This window comes from Alosa alosa, chromosome 19 (genome assembly GCF_017589495.1).
Source record: "Alosa alosa isolate M-15738 ecotype Scorff River chromosome 19, AALO_Geno_1.1, whole genome shotgun sequence".
NCBI lineage: Eukaryota > Metazoa > Chordata > Actinopteri > Clupeiformes > Clupeidae > Alosa > Alosa alosa.
In genome coordinates, this window is record NC_063207.1 from 18,062,495 (window position 1) to 18,083,256 (window position 20,762).

General features: G+C 42.0%; 1 protein-coding gene across 1 annotated transcript in view; it reads left to right on the forward strand.

The window, feature by feature from the left end:
* Positions 1-20,762, forward strand: part of LOC125284681 (dynein axonemal heavy chain 6-like) — a 43,650-nt gene that overhangs the window by 3,164 nt on the left and 19,724 nt on the right. Inside the window, 41 exon segments of the mRNA XM_048228745.1 lie at positions 132-194; positions 270-402; positions 491-622; positions 745-998; positions 1,112-1,178; positions 1,467-1,563; positions 3,071-3,134; positions 3,679-3,779; positions 3,951-4,123; positions 4,413-4,760; positions 4,952-5,293; positions 5,711-6,092; positions 6,174-6,364; positions 6,548-6,793; positions 7,129-7,250; positions 9,158-9,329; positions 9,439-9,543; positions 9,668-9,786; positions 9,987-10,061; positions 10,187-10,274; positions 10,649-10,902; positions 13,472-13,703; positions 13,797-13,850; positions 13,934-14,079; positions 14,203-14,271; positions 14,529-14,715; positions 14,818-14,894; positions 14,985-15,147; positions 15,269-15,358; positions 16,110-16,235; positions 16,398-16,565; positions 16,879-16,945; positions 17,259-17,479; positions 17,829-18,075; positions 18,217-18,295; positions 18,484-18,710; positions 19,170-19,286; positions 19,693-19,833; positions 19,931-20,063; positions 20,161-20,234; positions 20,509-20,681. Of these exon segments, the coding sequence (XP_048084702.1) occupies positions 132-194; positions 270-402; positions 491-622; positions 745-998; positions 1,112-1,178; positions 1,467-1,563; positions 3,071-3,134; positions 3,679-3,779; positions 3,951-4,123; positions 4,413-4,760; positions 4,952-5,293; positions 5,711-6,092; positions 6,174-6,364; positions 6,548-6,793; positions 7,129-7,250; positions 9,158-9,329; positions 9,439-9,543; positions 9,668-9,786; positions 9,987-10,061; positions 10,187-10,274; positions 10,649-10,902; positions 13,472-13,703; positions 13,797-13,850; positions 13,934-14,079; positions 14,203-14,271; positions 14,529-14,715; positions 14,818-14,894; positions 14,985-15,147; positions 15,269-15,358; positions 16,110-16,235; positions 16,398-16,565; positions 16,879-16,945; positions 17,259-17,479; positions 17,829-18,075; positions 18,217-18,295; positions 18,484-18,710; positions 19,170-19,286; positions 19,693-19,833; positions 19,931-20,063; positions 20,161-20,234; positions 20,509-20,681 (6,319 nt within the window).

Below are 20,762 nucleotides of genomic sequence, written 5' to 3' on the forward strand. Positions count from 1 at the left end.
TAATGGTTTACTACATTGTCTTTTCACTGCTTTTTAAGCAAATGGCAAATGATAATCAGTTAATACCACTGTTACCACAGCATACTTTGTTGTACATTCACAGTTACTTTATTTGTTATTTCAAATTGCAGGTTATGGAAATCTTTTACTATATGGAAGACAGTCATCAGGCGTTCAGTTTTTTCCAAAGCAAAGTAATAATAATAATAATTCATACATGACAAGCAAAAGCCTGTTTGTTAGGTAGTAATGATGGTTTATTTTTTCAGGATCAGTGTGTCCGAGAATCTGTTCTTTCTAGATGACATCCTTGCCAAATGCCTTGTGCAAATCAGAATCTTACTGGAGGCATCATTTAACCATAGATACCCTGCCTCTGAGGATGCCATTTTTCTAATAAAGGTGCTGTCAAAGACCCAATCCTCTCTGTTGATTTTTAATATATAAGCATAATGCTTTGTTTCAGTTAGCTCATTGCATCTTTTCACAGTGGGATGAATTGCAAACTCGCTCCCTGTGGGATTTCTGCGAAGCACAAAAGCAGCAGAGAGAATTTGCTGCCAAGCAACTTCAGCATCTCCATGACAAAGTGGCGTCTATGATACGCTCTGCCTGCTTAGAGGTATGATCTAATTTTTTATCCAGGTACTCTTCAGATACTCAGTCTTTTTTTTTTTTTTTTGAAAACTTCTTTGAGCAATCAGTTTGATTATGATGCTACCTGAGTATACTTACTCCCTCCAGACTGCGGAGCTGCAGGGTGCAGTGAGACTTTTCCAACCCTGGGTGCCCGACCATGGCTTGCGGCCTTTGTACACCCAGGTAGCGCAGTGGCGGACCCTACTGGGCCACTTTGGGCGATTCCTTGCCATGGTGGACTACATGTTTGAGGATGCACTGAGCAACCTGTTGAAAGCTGCCATCTTCACTCTGCATTCTGCCTTTTGGAGTTCCTACAACAACACACGGGCCAATGTCAAACCAGACACTGGCACCAAGTGAGGGGCTATGTAGAGGCCATCATATTCATGCAGTATGAAATGTGAAACTTTGTAGCACCTTGTAAAACTTAAGCTGCGCTAACTGATAATATCCATAATGATTTTTCCAGATGCCCTCAAGGAGATGATATCGATCAGTTTCTGAGGAAAACTGTACCTTCACATGCAGGGAGCAAGGTAGCTCACTCTTCATACCTCTTTATCACATAGTGATTGATGGTATACTATTGCAAGAACTTTTGTTGTTATGTATAACTACATGTAAAGAAAATCAGAAAGGACATGAACATAAGCAAAACCAAAAACTCGTCTTCACAAAAATGTTTTGTATACTCTTTGCATTTTCTAATCCTTTTCTTGATTGGACACCTGAAATGACTGTTAATACTGTTTCAGTTCACTCACTGTGTGCAATCTTTACAGTGAGTCTGTACTGACTTAAACAGAACATAATGCTTCCAACAGGAAGTGAGAGCAGCATTTGAAGTGAATGTGGTACTTACCGTCCTCCCAGATGCCAAGGAAGATGCCATGGAAAGCACCCTGCAACCGAGTGATCAGGGTGAGTGTGGCCAATTTCAGTCACACCATGTGGTGTGCTCTGCTCCCACCTTTTAGGAGAATGTAACTCTTCCAACGGCGTAGTCAGAATGTGATTTTAATAAGCTTGGTGCTTTCATTTTTCTATGGAAAGGTATGCAAGGCTGTATTTTGTATACCTCAGTGGGAAGATCCTTATATTGACCAAAGCCTTTGTTTCACTGTCCCCCTGCCTATGCATATGTTTGAAGTGAAAAGTCACTTTTTTCATTGGCCATTTGGTTTGCGGCCCCCTGCTGTTCTACTGTGCCTCCTCACCCCCTCTCCTCTTTAGGTTCATGGAGAGAGGCCTAAACTCTTTGTGTATTTGTTGAGTGCGAAATGACAACATATCCGTGTTTAATATTATTTTAATGGTCTCAGTGCGAGAAGTAAAAGAGTCTCATTTGTAGAATAGTAGAATAAGTGTATATATGATTTTTCTGTAGCCTGGGAGAAATGGTCTGTGTTTTGCCAGGACACTCCCATGACTTCCTGTTATTATGATAAGGATACCCTGGGTTGTTCAAAGGTCGCCATGAATGTCGTCTCCATGTACATTTCTATTCGGAATGTAACTTAAGAATGTCTTTTTCTGGTTGGATATTTAAGGAAGTAACAAGGATTTACAGTTCATACGGAAAGTATTCACTTTTTCCACATTTTGTTATGTTACAGACTCATCTTAAAATGGATTCAATTAATTTTTTTCTCATCAATTTACACACAATACTCCAACACTTCACAAAAAAAAAACAGGTGTTTGGAATGTTTTTAGAAATTTATAAAAAATAAAAGACAGACATAATCCATTTACATAAGTATTCAGAGCCTTTGTTATGACGCTTGTAATTGAGCTCTGGTGCATCCTACTTCTACCAATGGTCCTTGAGATGCTTCTACATTTTGATTGGAGTCCACCTGTGCCTAAATTAATTCACTGGACAATGGACATGATTAGGAAAGTCACACATCCCTTTATATAAGGTCTCAGAGTTGATGGTTTATGTCAGAGTGAAAAGCAAGCCACGAAGTCGAGAGAATTGTCCGTAGACCTGTGACCTGTGGGTTGTGTGAAGACACAGATTTGGGGGAGGATAGACGAATATTTCTGCAGCATTGAAAGTGCCCAAGAGCACAGTAGCCTCCATCAAGAAGAAACCAGGCACTGAGCTGCACTGATGTTTGTAAAGCTATCCTCTGCAAAACAAAGGTCCTCTAACATACTCTGGTGATAAAAATATTCCTTTTATTTCATTAATTATTATTTTCCTACTTTGAAGGAAGTTAAAATTTCATTAAATTATTACTTCCTTCAAGACATGTTTCCAGACAGTGTTTCACTTAGAGTTGTTACATATCTGGGGATGATAATTGATTCCACACTTCCTCTTATTGACTGAGTCTAGGTTCATGTTCAATGTGGAAATATCTAGTCATCTTTATCTTCAGGATGTCCAGATATTGTTACATCTCATGCTCTCCTACAGGTACAACAGGGGAGTCAGAGAATCAGGAAGAAGTTCCCAATGAAAACAGTACACCTGTTGTAAGGTATAGTCCCACAATCAACCTTCCACTCAGGGGTCCCTTTCCTAAAAGCAAAGTTGCTAACTACGATGGATCTTCCATGGTAGCATCACTGCCAAATGTAAGTCGACCGTGTTTGAGTCACAGGTAGACGATACGAGAAATGCATTGTTGATATACGGTCATATTTACCGTATTATATTACAAATTCTCATAGCAAATGCTCTTATTTTGTCATTTTCCAAAATTAAAAATGTGATATGTGACAATATAAGCTTATGTATTATTGCATAAGTGTTTGTGCAATTCAAATCTACGGACTCACATTTGGCAGTGACACTACCAAGGCTTTTGGGAAAGGCTCCCCATTATGGTATCAGTATCAGCTGTAGTACTGGTGCCCACCTCAGATGATTGAGAACATGATTTGGCCTGATTTGAAATATTTTGTATGGTGCTGAATTGAAACATTTTCCATGGCCCTACACAGCTATTCTCTCCATTATAGCTTTTTTTTCCTGTTGACGTATCATAACTCTCCCTCCCCTCTGTTGATTTTCCTTCTCAGTTTAGCTCCTAAGAAACTGGCAACAATGACCCTTAGCCCCTCCCTGAATGACTTTATGATGCAAACAGAAGGGGTGTTTGAGGGCATCCAGACTGTCATCGGTAAGGAATTTCTCAAAATGAGAACATAACTGATGGGCCTGGCTTGATGTGACAAAAATCCAGCCAAGACCTGCTTCATGGTCACCTCTTCATGGGGTTGTTACTGTCACGTTCTGTTCCTGACACTTTTTTGTCTTCATGCCGGTGATCTCCAATGTCTTTCTCCTGTAGACAAACAGATCTCCTTTAATGACGACCCTAGTCTGCTGGACCTGCACTCTCCACCAGTGTTTGACCGCAAACTGTCTGTGGATATGATTTCTGAGGAGGAAAGAAGCGAGACTTCAAGGCCCTGGCCCGACTTGGAACTACTGCTGGGGCAAGACTCGGTCTACCAGATGCAGGTATGTAGCTTGGCTGTTTACTTTGTATGTAGCCTGTGAAAGGCACATATCCTTGGTTTAAGTTTGAGTACTGTTCTCCAGTGGTGATGTGAGTACAACCAACCCAGTACTTCAGATACAGATTCAGGATGGAAATCACTGATCTGAAACAATAAATAAAATAATTAAGTCAATGCCTTACCAGATGGTCCTAAGTAGAACCAGTAGAGCTTCCATTGTATGAAGCTGAGCTGGCTGATGTGTTTGTTCAACACCATTCATTCACAGTTGTCCACCTTTTTGTATTGAGGTGTCAGAGATCTTGAGTATAGTGCAGACAGGCTTTGCTGAGGTGAAGAAGCACTGCTCCAAGATGGAGGGCTTCTGTGAGATGGTGGAGACGGCCATGGTGCTGGACATCGGCCGCTTTGTTAACGGGGAGAAGTGGACGGCGCAGGACATGAGGTCCGTCCTCCTGGCACACACCGAGAGCGTGGAGGCGATGAAGTGCATGGAGATGCGGATGCGTGTCAACATGCTGCTGGTGAGGTGCGAGCAGTACCAGCGGGACTGCCTGCACTACCCACAAGCACTCATCACCAGCATCCACTCCCTGCTGCCTGGCTTCGCCACGAAGAAAAACCTGGAGCTGATGGAGGTGTGTTTTTTTCCACCAATCACTGTGAGGGAAAGACTGCTTGGTTGAGTTCCAAAGGCACAGGCACAGTTGAATAAACATGAATAGTTATCACAGCAGTGGCAGTCTGTAGTGTATTCAAATCTGTCTGATTGTGTTGCAGTTATGTGAAGCTTTGACACTGCACAAATCATTTGCTTTCAAATGTTTAGGTAATTCAAGGTGCCTTGAGAAAGCTGGAATTGGAGATAGTTACAGTGGAGGAGTTTGTGGACCATCTCAATTTCCTGAGTCAAATCTCAGAGAAGCTCCCAGCTCTGGAGAGACAGTACCACTTCCTTGTGCAACTGTACACCATCATTAATGAGTTTCAGATCATGATTTCACCTGAGGACTTGGCTCTGTACCATCACCTCATACCCAGCTTCTACCACCTCAAGTCCACTGTCCTGATCTGTGAGACAAAGAAGGATGATAAAATCTTTACGTTCAATACTGACTTGAGCAAACAACTAACTAAACTCAGGCATGACCTTGTGCTCATCAAGATGAAGGTAAGCCAGACACCATGAGCATGTGCACTCATAGAACTTTGTTATGGAAGTGGCAGAGATCATAGTTGAGCAATTGAAGAGTTTGGTTCCAAAACGCTATAGGCCTATACTCCATTTTAATGAATTTTCAAAAATCTTTTTGTACATTTTGTTTTCCAGGTAATTTCATTGTAAATGTTATTAGGTATTGTTTGATTTCTCTTCAGCAGCAGTCGTGATTCACTTGACAATTGGTCGGCCATTGCGAGTGTGTGTCACTTTGGATAAAAGTGTTTGCTAAACACAGTACTTTAACCTTAACTGTGGTAGATTGGTAGTTAATTGGAGATCAACCAATTACACTGGAAAATGCTAAGAGAAGAAGCAAAGGCTATGAAATGTCAACTATTTCAATCTGCTCAATGTTTTTATTGGCAGATAAACAATCCACTACTGCTTTGCTCAGACACACTTCCTGAGATGGTTGATGAGGTTCTACAGGCCCTCACAGAAGAGCTGGCCATCCACTCCAACAAAGCCTACAGCTACTTCAGCTTCAGGGAGCTCCTGGACTGCTCATTCCCCAAGAAAAACGCCCCTCTGGTGGGCACCAGGGAGGGTGTGGCAACCTCTGTGGTCGAGCTGGAGCTGGCAGATGTGAGCCATGCACTCACTCTCCGCGGGATGCTCTGGGACATGCAGAAGGATTGGGACAGGCAGTATGACTTGTGGAAGACAAGCGCCTTTGACCAGCTGAATGTGGACCACTTGCAGGACAGCATCAGTCGCTTCACCCAGACCCTCTACATGCTGGAGAAAGGTGCCTTTTAAAAATATTTTGAGGCTTTTGTGGAGACTTGTAGGTTTGACAGGACCTGATTAGATTGATGATTTGTTTCAGGCCTACCTGAAAATGACATCGTGCCACAGCTGAAGCAGAAGCTGGGAGATTTTAAGCTTTGCTTGCCTATCATTGTTGCCATGCGCAATCCCCACCTTCACAAAAGGCACATGGAGGAGATCCACAAAAAAACTGGTCATTTTTTGGTGCATGAACATACTTTTACTTTAGGAGACCTGCTCAACCTAAAAGTAAATAAACCCTATATCAATGGCACACAAACAAAACAAATGAAAATATTTTTGAGGAATCAGATGGAAAATATTTCTTAACAAATCCTCTGGAATTTGTTTCATACTTATTTCACCTACTTGTTTGGATTTGATGTCACTGCCTTTTGACATTTGAACTAAGACCAAGTTGTCCTTCCTCAGATCCTGCAGTACAGCCATTTGATTAGCGATATCTCCACCACAGCAACGCACGAAGCTACCCTTGAGGCCATGCTGAACAATGTCATTGACCTGTGGAAGAATACGGACTTCCGTCTCATCACCCACAACTCGGACACCTCCACCGTGAATATCATCGCCTCGGCGGACGATATTATGGCACAGCTGGAGGAGAGCCAGACCACCATCATCAGCATGAAGTCATCACGCTATGTGGAGCCAATCAAGGTAGTCCTCAGGGCTGAGTTTCTATGGCCATGCCTTAGCTGACTGTTGATCATCAGTTTAAGAAACCCCACTTTGTGGAATATAAAATATGCAACTCTGCTGTGTGAAATGTAAAATATTGTACAGCTATGGAGTAATGATGAACAGCTGTTGTCATATACTGTATTTCTCAAATAAATATCAAGTATTTATTGATTGAGATATTGATGTGTTATGGGTTGTTGTGTATGATGCATGTCTATGACTGTATGTGTATGTTGTGATTATGTTTTGTGTGATTTCTAATAAGTGTATTATATGTTGTATAACTCTTAATCAATCTATGGTACATGCAGGGATTGATTGATGAATGGGAACGCAAACTGAACCAGTTTGCCCAGACGCTGGGGGAATGGGTCATGTGCCAGAAGCGTTGGCTCTACCTGGAACCCATATTCTCAGCTGGGGGAATCCAAAGGTTTGTCAGCTCACAGGTGCCAATACACAGTATATCTAAAAAGTAGTGGTCCAGTACTTTTAAAACATTTAACCTGGAATACTACAAAAGCAATACTTGTTGGCCACCACAAATGTGCACAATCAATATACTCTGACAGCCCCACCTCCAAAAAATGTAAATGTAAATAAAAAACACAATGTGATCATCTGCAAATCACATAAACCCATGTTTAGTTAGAACATATAATACTGCTCCTCAACGTACAATAATGAAGAATGTGGATATAATTTTTTTGTGCTTTTTATGCTGCCTTTATTCCGATAGGACAGTGAAGATAGACAGGAAGTAAGTGGGAGAGCGAGAGATGGGGTGGGATCGGGATATGACCGCAGGTCGGATTTGAACCTGGGTCCCCGTGGGCACTTGGACCCGTACATGGTATAGGTGCCTGTTGCGCCACAGTGCCCCCCGATATCATTTTTTTGTATTGCATAATAACATTCAAATATTCAGAAAATCCACAGACATCTTTGTACGCAAGGGACAGGGCTGAAAAACAATATCAGAGGGCCATGATCTTCAGGGCCTCGGGTGACACTGCATTAAACACATGCCTGTTTCTGTTTTCTTTGGTCAGATAACTTTTAGCTTATGGCCTCTTCAAGAAGTCATCAAAAACATTAGGCTATGCATTAAGCATTAGGCTATTGTGGTCCTTGTCGTCTTCAGAAGTTGATCGAACGTTATAGGCTACCTCACAAGTTATAGTTAACTACGAATGCCTCACGAGTGTTACCGCCTGCGTGAATGGAGCATTTAGAAGTTGCGCTGTGTAGTTCGGATCTTTTCGGATTAAACAATAGGCTAGAGATTCTGAAGCAAGTCAATCTTTGACTACGGACAGCACTGGCTATTTTAATTCCAAAGGCAAAGGGAACTTTATCAGGATGCATATAGTCTTGTGGTGATTGGTTAAGAGGAAATACACATAAAATGCTCATAATACACTTCACAAATTTTAAAACTGATTTTCTCAAAACTTGTTTTTCTGCTGAGATGAGGATAGCTGTCACATTTTGGCCAATATCTCTGGGTAGGCTAAACGGAATCGAACAAATTACCTCTTGCTTTAAACCCTAAAGTCTGTGGATTATGAATATCCAATAAACTCATTTTTTTTTACATTTTGTTGAACTGGTTGAACCCCAAATGCTGGTTTAAACTCTACCATGCAAAGAAGAAACCATAGTTAGATGACTAAAGACTGGACTAAAGAGGAGAGGGACCGTACAGCTTTTATTAGTGCACAGGTCAAAAGCCAGCAACCTATTGGTCTGGGAAAAAGGGTTGTCCTTCAGTCATATTCATCCACTACTGTGGCATGATGGTTATTTACATTTAATATATTTAGCAGATGCTTTTATCCAAAGCGACTTACATATGTAAATTATATCACAAGGTCAATTGTCCCCAGAGCCTTGCTTAAGGACACAATGGTGGAAGCCAGGTATTGAACCCACAATTTTTTAGGCTACTGCATGCTAGCCCAGTTCCTTAGCCACTATGTTACCACCACCACAGTTATAGACTGTGTTAGATGTTTGATGTCTGGATTTGACATGTGAGGTGACAACCCTGTGTCAGGATGCTTTAATATTATCCCAGTAAGACGAGTTTATCAAGATGTCTTTGGTTATTGCTCTCACTCAAGTGAAAAGAAGTTCTCAAGATCCTTGCAGCTATATAAGCACCCTAATGCTTATACATCCTTAGTACATTCATGTGGATCCTTGTTTTAGTATCTTTGGTGTCTTTTACTGTTCTTTTAGTCATGTGGATTTGTTTTGTTGTTGGGGATCAATAAAGTATCTATCTATCTATCTATCTATCAATCTATCTATAAAGCTTCACCCTTCTCTCAACAGACAGCTTCCTGAAGAGGCCAAGCTATTCAGGCAGGTGGACAAGGCCTGGCAGCGACTGATGCTCAAAACCCAGCAGCGCCCAAACGCTTTGAGAAGTGGCACTTTCCCTGGGGTGCTGGAGATCCTTCAGAACAACAACATGCAGTTGGAGAAGATACAAAAATGTCTAGAGGTACTGTGAACTTGTGGCCCTAAACTCTTAGATATGTGCTCAAAACATTTTGTGTATAAATAATAATAATATAGACATTTGTAAAGGGATCTCTGCTCATTTTCTACAGGACTATCTTGAGTCCAAGCGCACCGTTTTTCCAAGGTTCTACTTTCTCAGCAACGAAGAACTTCTTGATGTTCTGACACATAGTAGGAGCCCCAGTGTCATACAGGTGCTCAATGTTATATAAATAAACACCGTAGTAACAAAATGGAGTATAAATTCTGTTGAAACAATTCTTTGATTATTTTAATAAAAATACAAAAGTTTTTTGAAGTAGTTTTCCTGTCCTGCAGCCCTATCTGGTGAAATGTTTCTCTAACATCCATCATCTGGAGATGCAGGAGCAGGCTATGCTATATCCAGTGCTGGTTAGGTTGCACTCATGTGAAGGGGAAACTGTCACTATGCCCAAGTAAGTCTCACTAGCACATAGTGCACATCGTCAGACACACCATAATTTACAGCAAGAAATACGTAAATAGGAAAAACAGATTCTTGATGGTTGAAAGAAAATGTCTGTCCATCATTTGAGAGCAGAAAGTCTCTAGCGTTTGTTATTGAATGCTTTGAGTGTAGCTCTCCAATGTATGTTTGTCCCTCTTAATTTGGTAGAAATGTTCAGATCCGTGGGCCTGTTGAGCAATGGATGGGAAATGTGGAGACTGCCATGTACAGCACAGTTAAACGGTGAGGCTTTTTCTAGCAGCAAACTGAGTGTGAGGTAGCCTGTTCAGTAATCAGTTGATCAGTAATCAGTAATCACTAATCGTCTAATCATCAGTAATCTCTGATTAAAAAAAACCCCAAAACAGCCACATGAAGTTGGCTGTGTTGGGCTGGAACCCTGCAGACTTCAGGAGCTGGGTTCTGTCACATCCCGGCCAAGTTATACTCACTGTGGTAAGTCAGTCGAGGAAATGAACTCCACCTAAAATTGGGTTATTTTAGCATGTATTGTATGAGACATAGTGTATATTGTCTCACTTACTCTGCCACCTCTCTCTTTCTCTCTCTCTCTTTTTTTCTCTCTGTCTCTATTTTTTATCTCTCTCTCTCTCTCTCTCTCTCTCTCTCTGTCTCTATTTCTTTTTCTTTCTCTCGCTTTTTCTCTCTCTGTCTATTTCTTTCTTTTTCTCGCTGCCTCTATTTCTCTCTCTCTGTCTATTTCTTTTTCTTTCTCTCTCTCTCTGTCTGTCTATTTATCTCTCTCTCTCTCTCTCTCTCTCTCTCTCTCTGTGCCTTTATTTCTCTCTATGATCTTCCTCCTCTCACAGACTCAGATCATGTTCTGCTCAGACTGTGAGAAGTGTCTGAGTGGCGGCAGCGGCCAGCAGGAGGGTCTGAGAGCAGTGCGGCAGCAGGTGATGGGCAGCCTGGAGGACCTGATGACGCTGGTGTTGGAGCCGCTGGCCTGCCACCAACAGTCCACAGTAGAGGCCCTGTTCACCATCCTGCTGCACTGCCGAGATGTCCTGTCCAACCTGATCCACCATCACATTGCCAGCGCTGAGGACTTTGAGTGGAGGAGGTCATACAGCTGAGATATTTAAAAAAAAAAAAGTTGCATTCTAAACATAGGGCCGAATTCTCCCATTTGCGCGTAAATTGTGCGCAAGCCCCCTTTTTTACGCGCTTCAGTTACATGCATTCTCCCACACCCATGCAAGTTCGAAATCAAGGCGGCCTTATGAAAGAGGAGTGATTTATTAAAATAGAACCAGACTGGTCCACCACCTTGTTAAAGGAATTATCCGGAGTAAAATGCACTTTAGATCAATTTACGGATGATTGGGAGTACATACGTTGAGTTGACATCAAAATCATGTCATTCGGATCATGTCATTTCGGAGAAAGTTCGATTTTACTGTTTTTAGTCAAAACTCGTTAGCCTGTTAGTGACCAGGGCATGTCATTTCGCCGCTACAAAACGCCATTTTTATACCTCTTCTACAGTTCCAAACAACATTACACTTACGTGGTAGTGAGTAGAGGGTCCCTAAAGCCAAACTGAAGTATCCCGAGGTCTTTATGTGGTCGTATAGAGAGTCCAGAATGAATTTCATCAAGCCAGTACCTTTCCCGGAAATGTTGCTGCTGCAGCTGGCATCTTTAGGGGAAAGTCCGTAGGTGTGGAGTAACACGCTCTGGAAATTCACAATTTCGTCGCCGTTTTTTGTTGTTGTTTTTTTAAAACATAGTCCAGTATTTCTTTTGAAATTGAAATGAAGTTGTATGCAACAGCAAACCCTAGCTTACTAACAGGTTGTAATTTTGAAATGTCACGTGACGTGATGTCGTTAACGGCGTTGATGCAATCGACTCCTACAGACTTTCCCCTAAAGATGCTAGCTGCAGCAGCAACATTTCCGGAAAGGTACTGTCTTGATGAAATTCATTCTGGACTCTCTATCCGACCACATAAAGACCTCGGGATACTTCAGTTTGGCTTTAGGGACCCTCTACTCACTTCCTACGTAAGTGTAATGTTGTTTGGAACTGTAGAAGAGGTATAAAAATAGCGTTTTGTAGCGGCAAAATGACATGCCCTGGTCACTAACAGGCTAACGAGTTTTGACTAAAAACGGTAAAATCGAACTTTCTCAAAACACATCCGAATGACATGATTTTGATGTCAACTCAACGTATGTCTCCCAATCATCCGTAAATTGATCTAAAGTGGATTTTACTCCGGATAATTCCTTTAATTTAGGTTGATATGAAAACGTGGAACGTGGAACTTCTCATTGACTCCTGAATGCCATTTACATTAAGAACACAAACCAGTCTTTGATTTTGAAAACATAAGCATGGTGAATATATATCCAAATATATATTCACCATTATATATATATATATCCAAATATATATTCACCATTATAATTGGTGATTATAACGGCTGTTTCCCTATTTAACAATGTGGCCTTGTGGATAAGGTAATGTCTGGAAATATGCCACCTTGTGACACTGCAATGGGGAAAAACATTAAGCCGTATCAGCATATTACTGTAAGTACCACATTTGATACTAAAAAGTTAATTTGTAACGTTCTGTGTAACCTACATGTACGGTATTTAGAACTAGGCCTATTGCCGACATTGAGCAATATACTGTTTCACCTTGTAGTGGGTCTCAACCATAACCCATTCGCGCCTGATGCTGCATGACGCAACATTCTATCTCCCGCCTGTTGCTGCATAGCGCAACATTGAATCTCCTGCTGGTTGCTGCGTAGCGCAGCATGCTTTTTATTTAATGTTTCTAGGTGCTACAGAGGCTTAGATATTAAATTTTGGTAGACGTTGACAATTTCTAGTATTTTTTCAGAAAACCCTCAGGAAATAAGGTTATTTAGTCTAGAATGCCATAGGATTCTATAGGGGTTTTTAGTAGGCATTTTAGGAGTAAATGGGTTAATACAGCCCTCTGGAGCGCGTAGCTGGAAAGATGCTTAAATCAGTGGCAGAATGCGTGCAAGAGTTGTATACATAAGAAACGCCCAGATTTTGGGATTGCTCTTCCCAAAAAGCATAAATCCCTCCATCACACGGGTGGCTAACATGTTTTTTTTTTTACTTACGCATCCTTACGCACATGGGAGAATTCACCCCATAGCGCGCAAGTGGTGCCTCCCAAAGTTTTTTACATCTCACTTACCTGGGATTAGAATTCATAGAGGGAAATTGGAAGTACCGTACTACATGCATGCAGTTTGGTCAGATTGCACTTTGTTTGTGCCATCTAAGTGTTTAAGTAAGAGTTATGAGGGAAAAAACCCAGCTGATACCGACCACCAAATGCATGATGCTCATCTTCCTATGTAGATATCAGCAGTAGAGGCTGCCTTTGCCTTTTGGATGCCTACAATTATGTAAATGTCATGTTACTCTCACACATGAGGGATTGGTTATACCAACAGGTAGTCCATTGTACCTTCACTAATATTACAAGCGAGCATTTTACCAATCAGTTGCCATAATTCACTTTTGTATTTGCATAGTCACATAGGTGGTACTTTGTCTCACACTGAACACTGTGGCACTGGTGAGTGAGATGACATGGCTCCCTCTGACGTATGCTCCCTTTGTGCTGCGTTGTAGGCAGCTGCTCTATGACTGGCATGACACCACCTCAATGTGCTACGTGGTGCAGGCCAAGGCCTCCTTCCCTTATGGCTATGAGTACCAGGGCTGCTTGCCGCGGCTGATCATCACCCCACTCACTGACCGCTGTTGGCTTACCCTCACCAGGGCCCTGAGCCTTCACCTCGGGGCTGCGCTGGTTGGACCTGCAGCCACTGGGAAAACCGAATCTGTCAAAGACCTGGCAAATGTATGGCTGTTGTGGTTTTGGGAACTGAAAAAACACTAACACGCTTTTAGAATGTGTCATGTGAGCTTTTGTTTTTCCTTTTTTTACACACAGGTCCTGGGGAAATTCTGCCTAGTCATGAACTGCACAGCTCGTTTGGACTACAAGGTGAGGAAGAGTGATGTGCTTTTGGTCACATGTTGTCTAGTGACTGCTTCAGCCTCATTGATATCAGCTGTTGTTGTGGTCAGATGATGGGGAAGCTGCTCTCGGGCATGGTGCAGTGTGGCGCCTGGTGCTGCTTCGATGAGTTTAACTGCATCAGTGTGGAGGTGCTCTCGGTCATCGCTGCCCAGCTTCAGTCCATTAAAGCAGCTAAGAACAGCCATAGCGTGAGGTATGCACAAACGTCACAGTTGGGTTGCATTTTTGTAGAGCATGGTGTTATCTGATGTAAATAATCCCAAATAGCTTTAGTAATTAACCCTAGGGTCTTATATATTGATCTGTCTGAATGCAGGTTTATGTTTGAGGGCCGAGACATCCGTCTGAATGCTTTATGTGGTTATTTCATCACCATGAACCCAAGGTATGTCCTAGTATTCCTTTTCTTTATTTTGGCTATCAATTACAAAAATATGTTTTGTTATAACCTTTTTGTTTAGATTGATGAAGAACAATCTAGACACTTGTTTGTGGCTCAGTCTATTCAGTGTTTGCAATAGTAGGTAGTAGAATAAGTGTTTCCCTGGCATTTTATATAGTACTCATTTGCATTTGCCATTATGGTTGTGTTGTTGCACAAAGAGTATGAACATAAAACATAAGAATCACTCTTCTCACCAGCTGTCGAGGTCGAGTAGAGCTCCCAGAGAATTTAAAGACTCTTGTTCGGCCTGTGGCCATGATGGTGCCCAACGTCGACTTCATTGCGGAAATTATTCTGTTGTCGGGGGGATTCAAATCTGCCAAAATTCTCTCTAGAAAGATGGTTCACCTCTACCAAGTTGCAAGCAAACAGCTGTCCCCACAGGTTGTCTTTTCCCTTCATAATTATTGTATTGTACCGTTGTGTTTGCCTTCAAAAATGTAGAAGATTTTAACCCTTACCTGACCTAATTTTGTCCTAACACAGGATCATTATGACTTTAGCATGAGGGCAATCAAGCCTGTTTTGCTATTTGCTGGACATATAAGAAGAGCCAAAATGTCGTGAGTATATAGGCTATAGCTTAATCCTACTTTGTTTATTCACTGAATATGCAGGTCCGATCAGTTCTCTGTGTTTTCATTCTTCTTAAGGATGTCACTTAGCTCAGAGGAAGAGTTTTACATCATTATTTGTGCCCTGCAAGACTTTAATGTACCTAAGCTCATTCCTGAAGATGTGCCCCTCTTCAAGAGCATCATGCAGGACATATTTCCAAATGTCATCGCTCCCAAAGCCGAGCACCCTCAACTGGAGGTAATCAGAAAAGAGGATAAGTGCTTAACAAGAACAGATAGGCAGATAGGAACAAAAGGTTCAGTAATTCCTAACTGACATTCATTGTGTTAATGGAGGCCTTGTTGTATTGTTTTTTTAGATTGCCATCACCACAGCTACCAGTATTCTAGGGCTGGAGCCGTGTCCAAGTCAAGCAGAGAAGGCCACCCAGCTCTACACTCAGATTTTGGTGAGCCTTGATGCACAAACATAATGCTAAATATAATACTGTAAAGTCTTATATCCCTTACGTTGAATGAGTAAGGGATAATGTATTGTCCGCCGGTAATTATCAGAAAATAAGTCCCAACAGGGAGAACAGAACCCCGACGCGCAGCGGAGGGGTTTTGCTTCGACCTGAAGGGACTTTATCCCGCTTATTACACGGCTACTTGCCAAAACGAGAAAAGAAACCTAACACAATGAATCTTTAAAAATGATTTTGCTACCGTTTCGTGACTTCCTCTGACAAAATAAATAGTTTGCCAGATAGAACTTGACAGTTTCAGGTGTTGCGTGGCAACGTCTTACTAGCTTACTTTCCCTTTCAATGAAATTCCATTGCAATAAGCGAACGGAATTCTTGTGGAGGGATATGAAAGACGTTAATCAACCCGTTGCCATTGACAGCGGTGATTATATACTGTGCCGGTGATTTATATAGATTTAACATAGGCCCGAACGTTGGGAAGGCCCATTCATGTGAATGAAACTTTCTGCAGCACTCTGAAGAGCCGTGTAATAACAAAATATAACGCCCTAATATATCCAATGGCGCTGTTCTTGAGATAATATTGTATGTTGTGTTGTGTTTCATTTTGTTTGACTTTGAATTTGAATTTGAACTTGAATTGTTTCACTGACAGATATGTTTGCACCTTTCATGGCAGTTCCATGTTTACCTGTGTGGTTAATGTAAAGTGTTTTCCTGTGTGCCGCAGGCACGTGTGGGAGTTATGCTGGTGGGGCCCACAGGAGGTGGGAAAACCACAGTGAGACTCATACTGCAGCATGCTCTAGATATGATGCTTGACCAGAGAAGGAAGAGGTCCAGTATGGGTGTCCAGGTCAGAGATATGCCTATATGTACAGAATGCTGACATTGTTATGTCATATCTGTATATATGTTTTCTATATGATAATGGATATGTGTATGATAATTGTTTTAAGAGGGTGTACGGTCCATAAGAATGACTTCATGTGTCTGTTTGTTTGTGCTGTTGTCATAGAAAATAATGAATGTGGACTGTTTCACGATTAATGCAAAGTGCTTGGGTCTGGGAGAGCTCTTTGGTCAGAGGAACCCCAACACTCTGGAGTGGACCGACGGCCTGCTGGCCTCTGTCATAAGGGCCTACGCTAAAGAGCTCACACAGCTGGCGGAGAAGAGGAGAAATGTGAGTCTATGCCTGTGCATTAACCTTTGGGAACAGGGGCAGTTTACCCAAAACTGATGATTATGTCCTCCTCTCACCCCTTTCAGATTTTGTTTTTTCTGAATGAATCATCCATTGCAACTTGCAGCATGACGCACTGTGCCTATTTAGCTGTTTAGGTTCTCATTTGTGGAATTATGAAAACAACATGGAAATAGTTGTGATGTGTGTGTACCTTCTGAAAGGTGATATGATCCATGCTACTCTATTGAAACAGCGTTGTCAGCAACCACACAACCCACATGGTGATTCCCCTCTTCTCTCCCTTAACCAGCAACTGTCTTCAGAGGACGCAACACATGGCCCAGTACCCCAAGCTTCAACAGGCCACTGCCAACAAGGTGCTGATCTACGACTGTTAAACGCTCAGGAAGAAAAGGGGTCTCTTGCACACATAAAACAAATACTTTTTTTATTCTGTACAAAATACTGTATGTTTGACAGTTCTTGCCCATATTTAATGAGTTGTATACCTGTTACATACATAGCAAAACACAGTCCTCCCAGCTCTAATCACACCAGGAAATTGTTAATGTAGCTTCAAAGATTATACTCATTCGTTATACTTGTTCATTGTTGCAGCTCAGTTTATCACACAAGGAAGTTTAATGTCCGCCTGTATTTGTATAATTATAGTAATCTCTGTGTACTCAGCTGCGCGTCATACTGAGAAGTGGCGCTGGATCATCATGGACGGCCCAGTGGACAACCTGTGGGTGGAGAGCCTGAACACAGCCCTGGACGAGAGCCGCACTCTGTGTCTGATGAACGGCGAGCGGATCAGCCTTCCCGAGGGACTCAGCTTCCTCTTTGAAATTGACTCCCTGGTCCACGCCACTCCAGCCACTATTAGCCGCTGTGCTATGGTCTATGTGGTACAGCTACCCTTTGTTCCTACTATGGCTGTCTTGGAGTATGCAGTGGATATACTGAGGGTGCTATCAGCCATTAGGAATAGGAATCTGTATACAATCAGTCTACCTGGTTACAATCAGCACCTTGTTAAATATTTGCAGACCACTTTATTTCAAGAGCTCCAGCCAACTTGAGTATACAATGTAACATTTTATAAGTACAAAACAGGTATTTATTTGTTGTAGGCTTTTATTAGCTTGTCATATCAATACTGTTACTCACACAGAAGCACATGTCTAAGAGCATGTTGTTTCCAAACCACACCCAAAATATAGCTGGTTTATCGGGCTGTGTGTTGCTGTCATGCAGGATCCGTTAGGAATGGTCTGGAAGCTCTTTGTGGACCGCTGGCTCCAGGAGCTGCCTGAGCCTTTGCAGGACCAAGGCGTGGCCTACTTGAAGAAACTCTTTGAGAACACCGTGGAACATGGTGTGGCGTTCATGCACAAACACCAGAAGCTGCTCAGCTTCCCCATCCCCGAACTGTCTTTAGTCATGACCCTGTGCAGCATCCTGGGTTCCATCTTTAACCTGCTGGACAAGAATGGTGGTTTGGGTATGGTTAAAGCAGCCCACATTGTTTTTGTCTTTTTTTTGTGTGTTTGTGTGTTTTGTGTGTGTGTATGTGTGTGTGTGTGTGAAGTGCTGAAGTGACATGGACTTCATGTGTCAAACGGGTTTTGTTTTGGTGATGTAGGTAAGAGTGAAGATGTGCCACAACCCTCTTCAAACTCCCAGAAGACTTCAATATACCTCAGTGAGGCATCAAACATAAGGTCAGAGTCCCTAAAGCCAGCCTCCCTCTGCTCTTCTTAATCTTAATCTGCCTCCTGCCTTCCCTCCTTACGATCTCCCTCATGCTGTTTCCCTTCATCTTCTTTTCAAAACACCTCAATGGCTCCTCCCTTCTACCCCCCTTCTGCCTTCTGCAGTAATAATAATAAATATCCTAATCTTCCCACAGAGAGGAGTGTCGATGGTTTCTGCAAAAATACCCAGAAAAGCTGACATCTCTACTGGGAAAACTGTATGTGTTTGCCTACACCTGGGCTTTTGGTGGAGTCTTCAGCCATGTGGATGAATTGGACGATTCTCCCATGACCTTCAAAGAAAAGAGTGACCCTCTGAAGACCATGCCACGGGAGTTTCAGAGTTTGCTCCGAAAGTTATTCGATGGAGGCCATCATTATGGTACACTGAGACACAACAGTCGCTATTTGCTTTTCTTTAGTTATTTAGATTATGATGTTCCCAAGATAACATTTGACCTTGGGGAACAGTGAACACATCCATTCTCTAAAATTTGCTCAATGTCATGTAACAGAAAAAAATGGGAAACCAAAAAAAAATCTTAATTGAATACTTTGTCTGTTTTACAAACAAGGAACAACACAGAACTGGAAGGCACTTGGGTAGAACAATAAATAGTTAGAATAAACGATAATGAGCAATAATAATAGAAACCTTATATAATATACTAATATAGTATCTTATATTAGCAATAACTGTTTTACTACAACCACCACAATATCGCAGTGATTATTCTATAAACCTATGGGCACTATTTTGAATATGCAACACGCAGTACATATGGCTAGAATTTGTGTTTACAGCTTGTGCTTACAGCTTGCTTTTTGTTGTTCATTGAAGGCATTACTCTCCCAACTGGAAACCGCACACTCTTCAGTTATTTTGTGGATCTTCAGACTAATAGCTTTGTGCTGTGGGATGAGCTTGTGTCCCCTACTGACAGTCTTATTCGCAAAGGTAGCATCCCAAAATGCAGAGGTGGAAAAGTCCAGCTTCAGAAAGGAAAAGTCTAACCATGTATTAGTTCTACATGTGCACTTAACACAGGTGATCTCACCAAGTAGCTGCTCTACCTGGCTGAAGAGTTGAAGAGTCAGAATCAGCTGGTTTAAGTGAATGGTTGGCACAGATATGTGGTAGGACTTTTACTTTCTGAAGCTGGACTTTTCCACCTCTGTCAAAATGCAAATCCTTTTACAACAGAATGCTTTGGAAAAGGTTTTTTATCTTTTGTGGAACAATACAATACGCGTGTGCGTGTGTGTGTGCGTGTGCATGTGCGTGTGTGTGTGCGTGTGTGTGTGTGTGTGTGTGTGTGTGTGTGTGTGTGTGTGTGTGTGTGTGTGTGTGTGTTCTCCTTTAGGCATGAGCATATTAAATCCATATCTTAATGACTCTCTGGGCCAGAGCCCATGCTGTGAGCATGTGGGCAACATCGACAGCATCCGCTACTCCTTCCTGCTCAGTCTGCTCCTCCTTAACAACCAGCCAGTTCTGCTCACAGGTATCTCACAGGTTACTCTCTGGATTTTAATGCCATAGAGTCATGTTGTAACACAAGTAATGCTGTGCTATTTGTCCCTGGGGCTATTAAACAACAGGAGACTCAGGGGTTGGGAAGTCCATTCTGATTGAGAGCATGCTTAAGAAATTACAGAAGGACCAAGAGGACATCGGAAACCCATTAACTGTTCTTGGACAAGTGTTTCTGCATAATCAAGCCAAGATAGCCAGGTTATCTATTCTGAGTATAATTCCACATAATTTACACAAAAATGACTGGAGGGAATTGAAATTAATTTATTAACTATTTGTTTTCTTATTGTACCAGCTTACTGGAAGATGTGTCTCTAGTTACTGATGGCTTCTTAGATGGTGACAAGAGCCCTGTAATGTCAGCTATGAGTAAGATTTCTCTCATAAAATCCCTGCCTTCTGTTCTTAGAGATGCTTTCTGAGTTATCTGCCTGACAAACTCAACACACACAGACACATATAATCACACACACACAGCCACCCTACAATGTTGCTGAGTAACTTAAGAGCAACAATAGGTAGTCAAGTTACAAAGGTCTAAGATAGCCAAGTTGCCCAAAGTACAGAAAGAGAAGGCAGATAACTTCATAAAGTCATTCACTCAGATCTCCCTCAACTTATGTGTGGTCTTGTGTTTGCACAGAGGATTTGTTTGGGAGGTTGAATGGCATCCAGTCTGGCCCAGTGGAGATGGGTATCATGACCCGGACCCTGCAGTGCACTGCACACATGGAGCCTTCACAGTTACAAGCCCACGTGCTGCAGGGCCTCAGCAAGAGGGCCAAAAATCTATTCGGCGGGCCCAAAAACAAGAAGGTTTAGAAACCCAAGAACAAACTAACTCATTGGCCAGTTTTGGAATAGTAGCTTCTGCAGCTTTGTGTTTTGATCTGCATC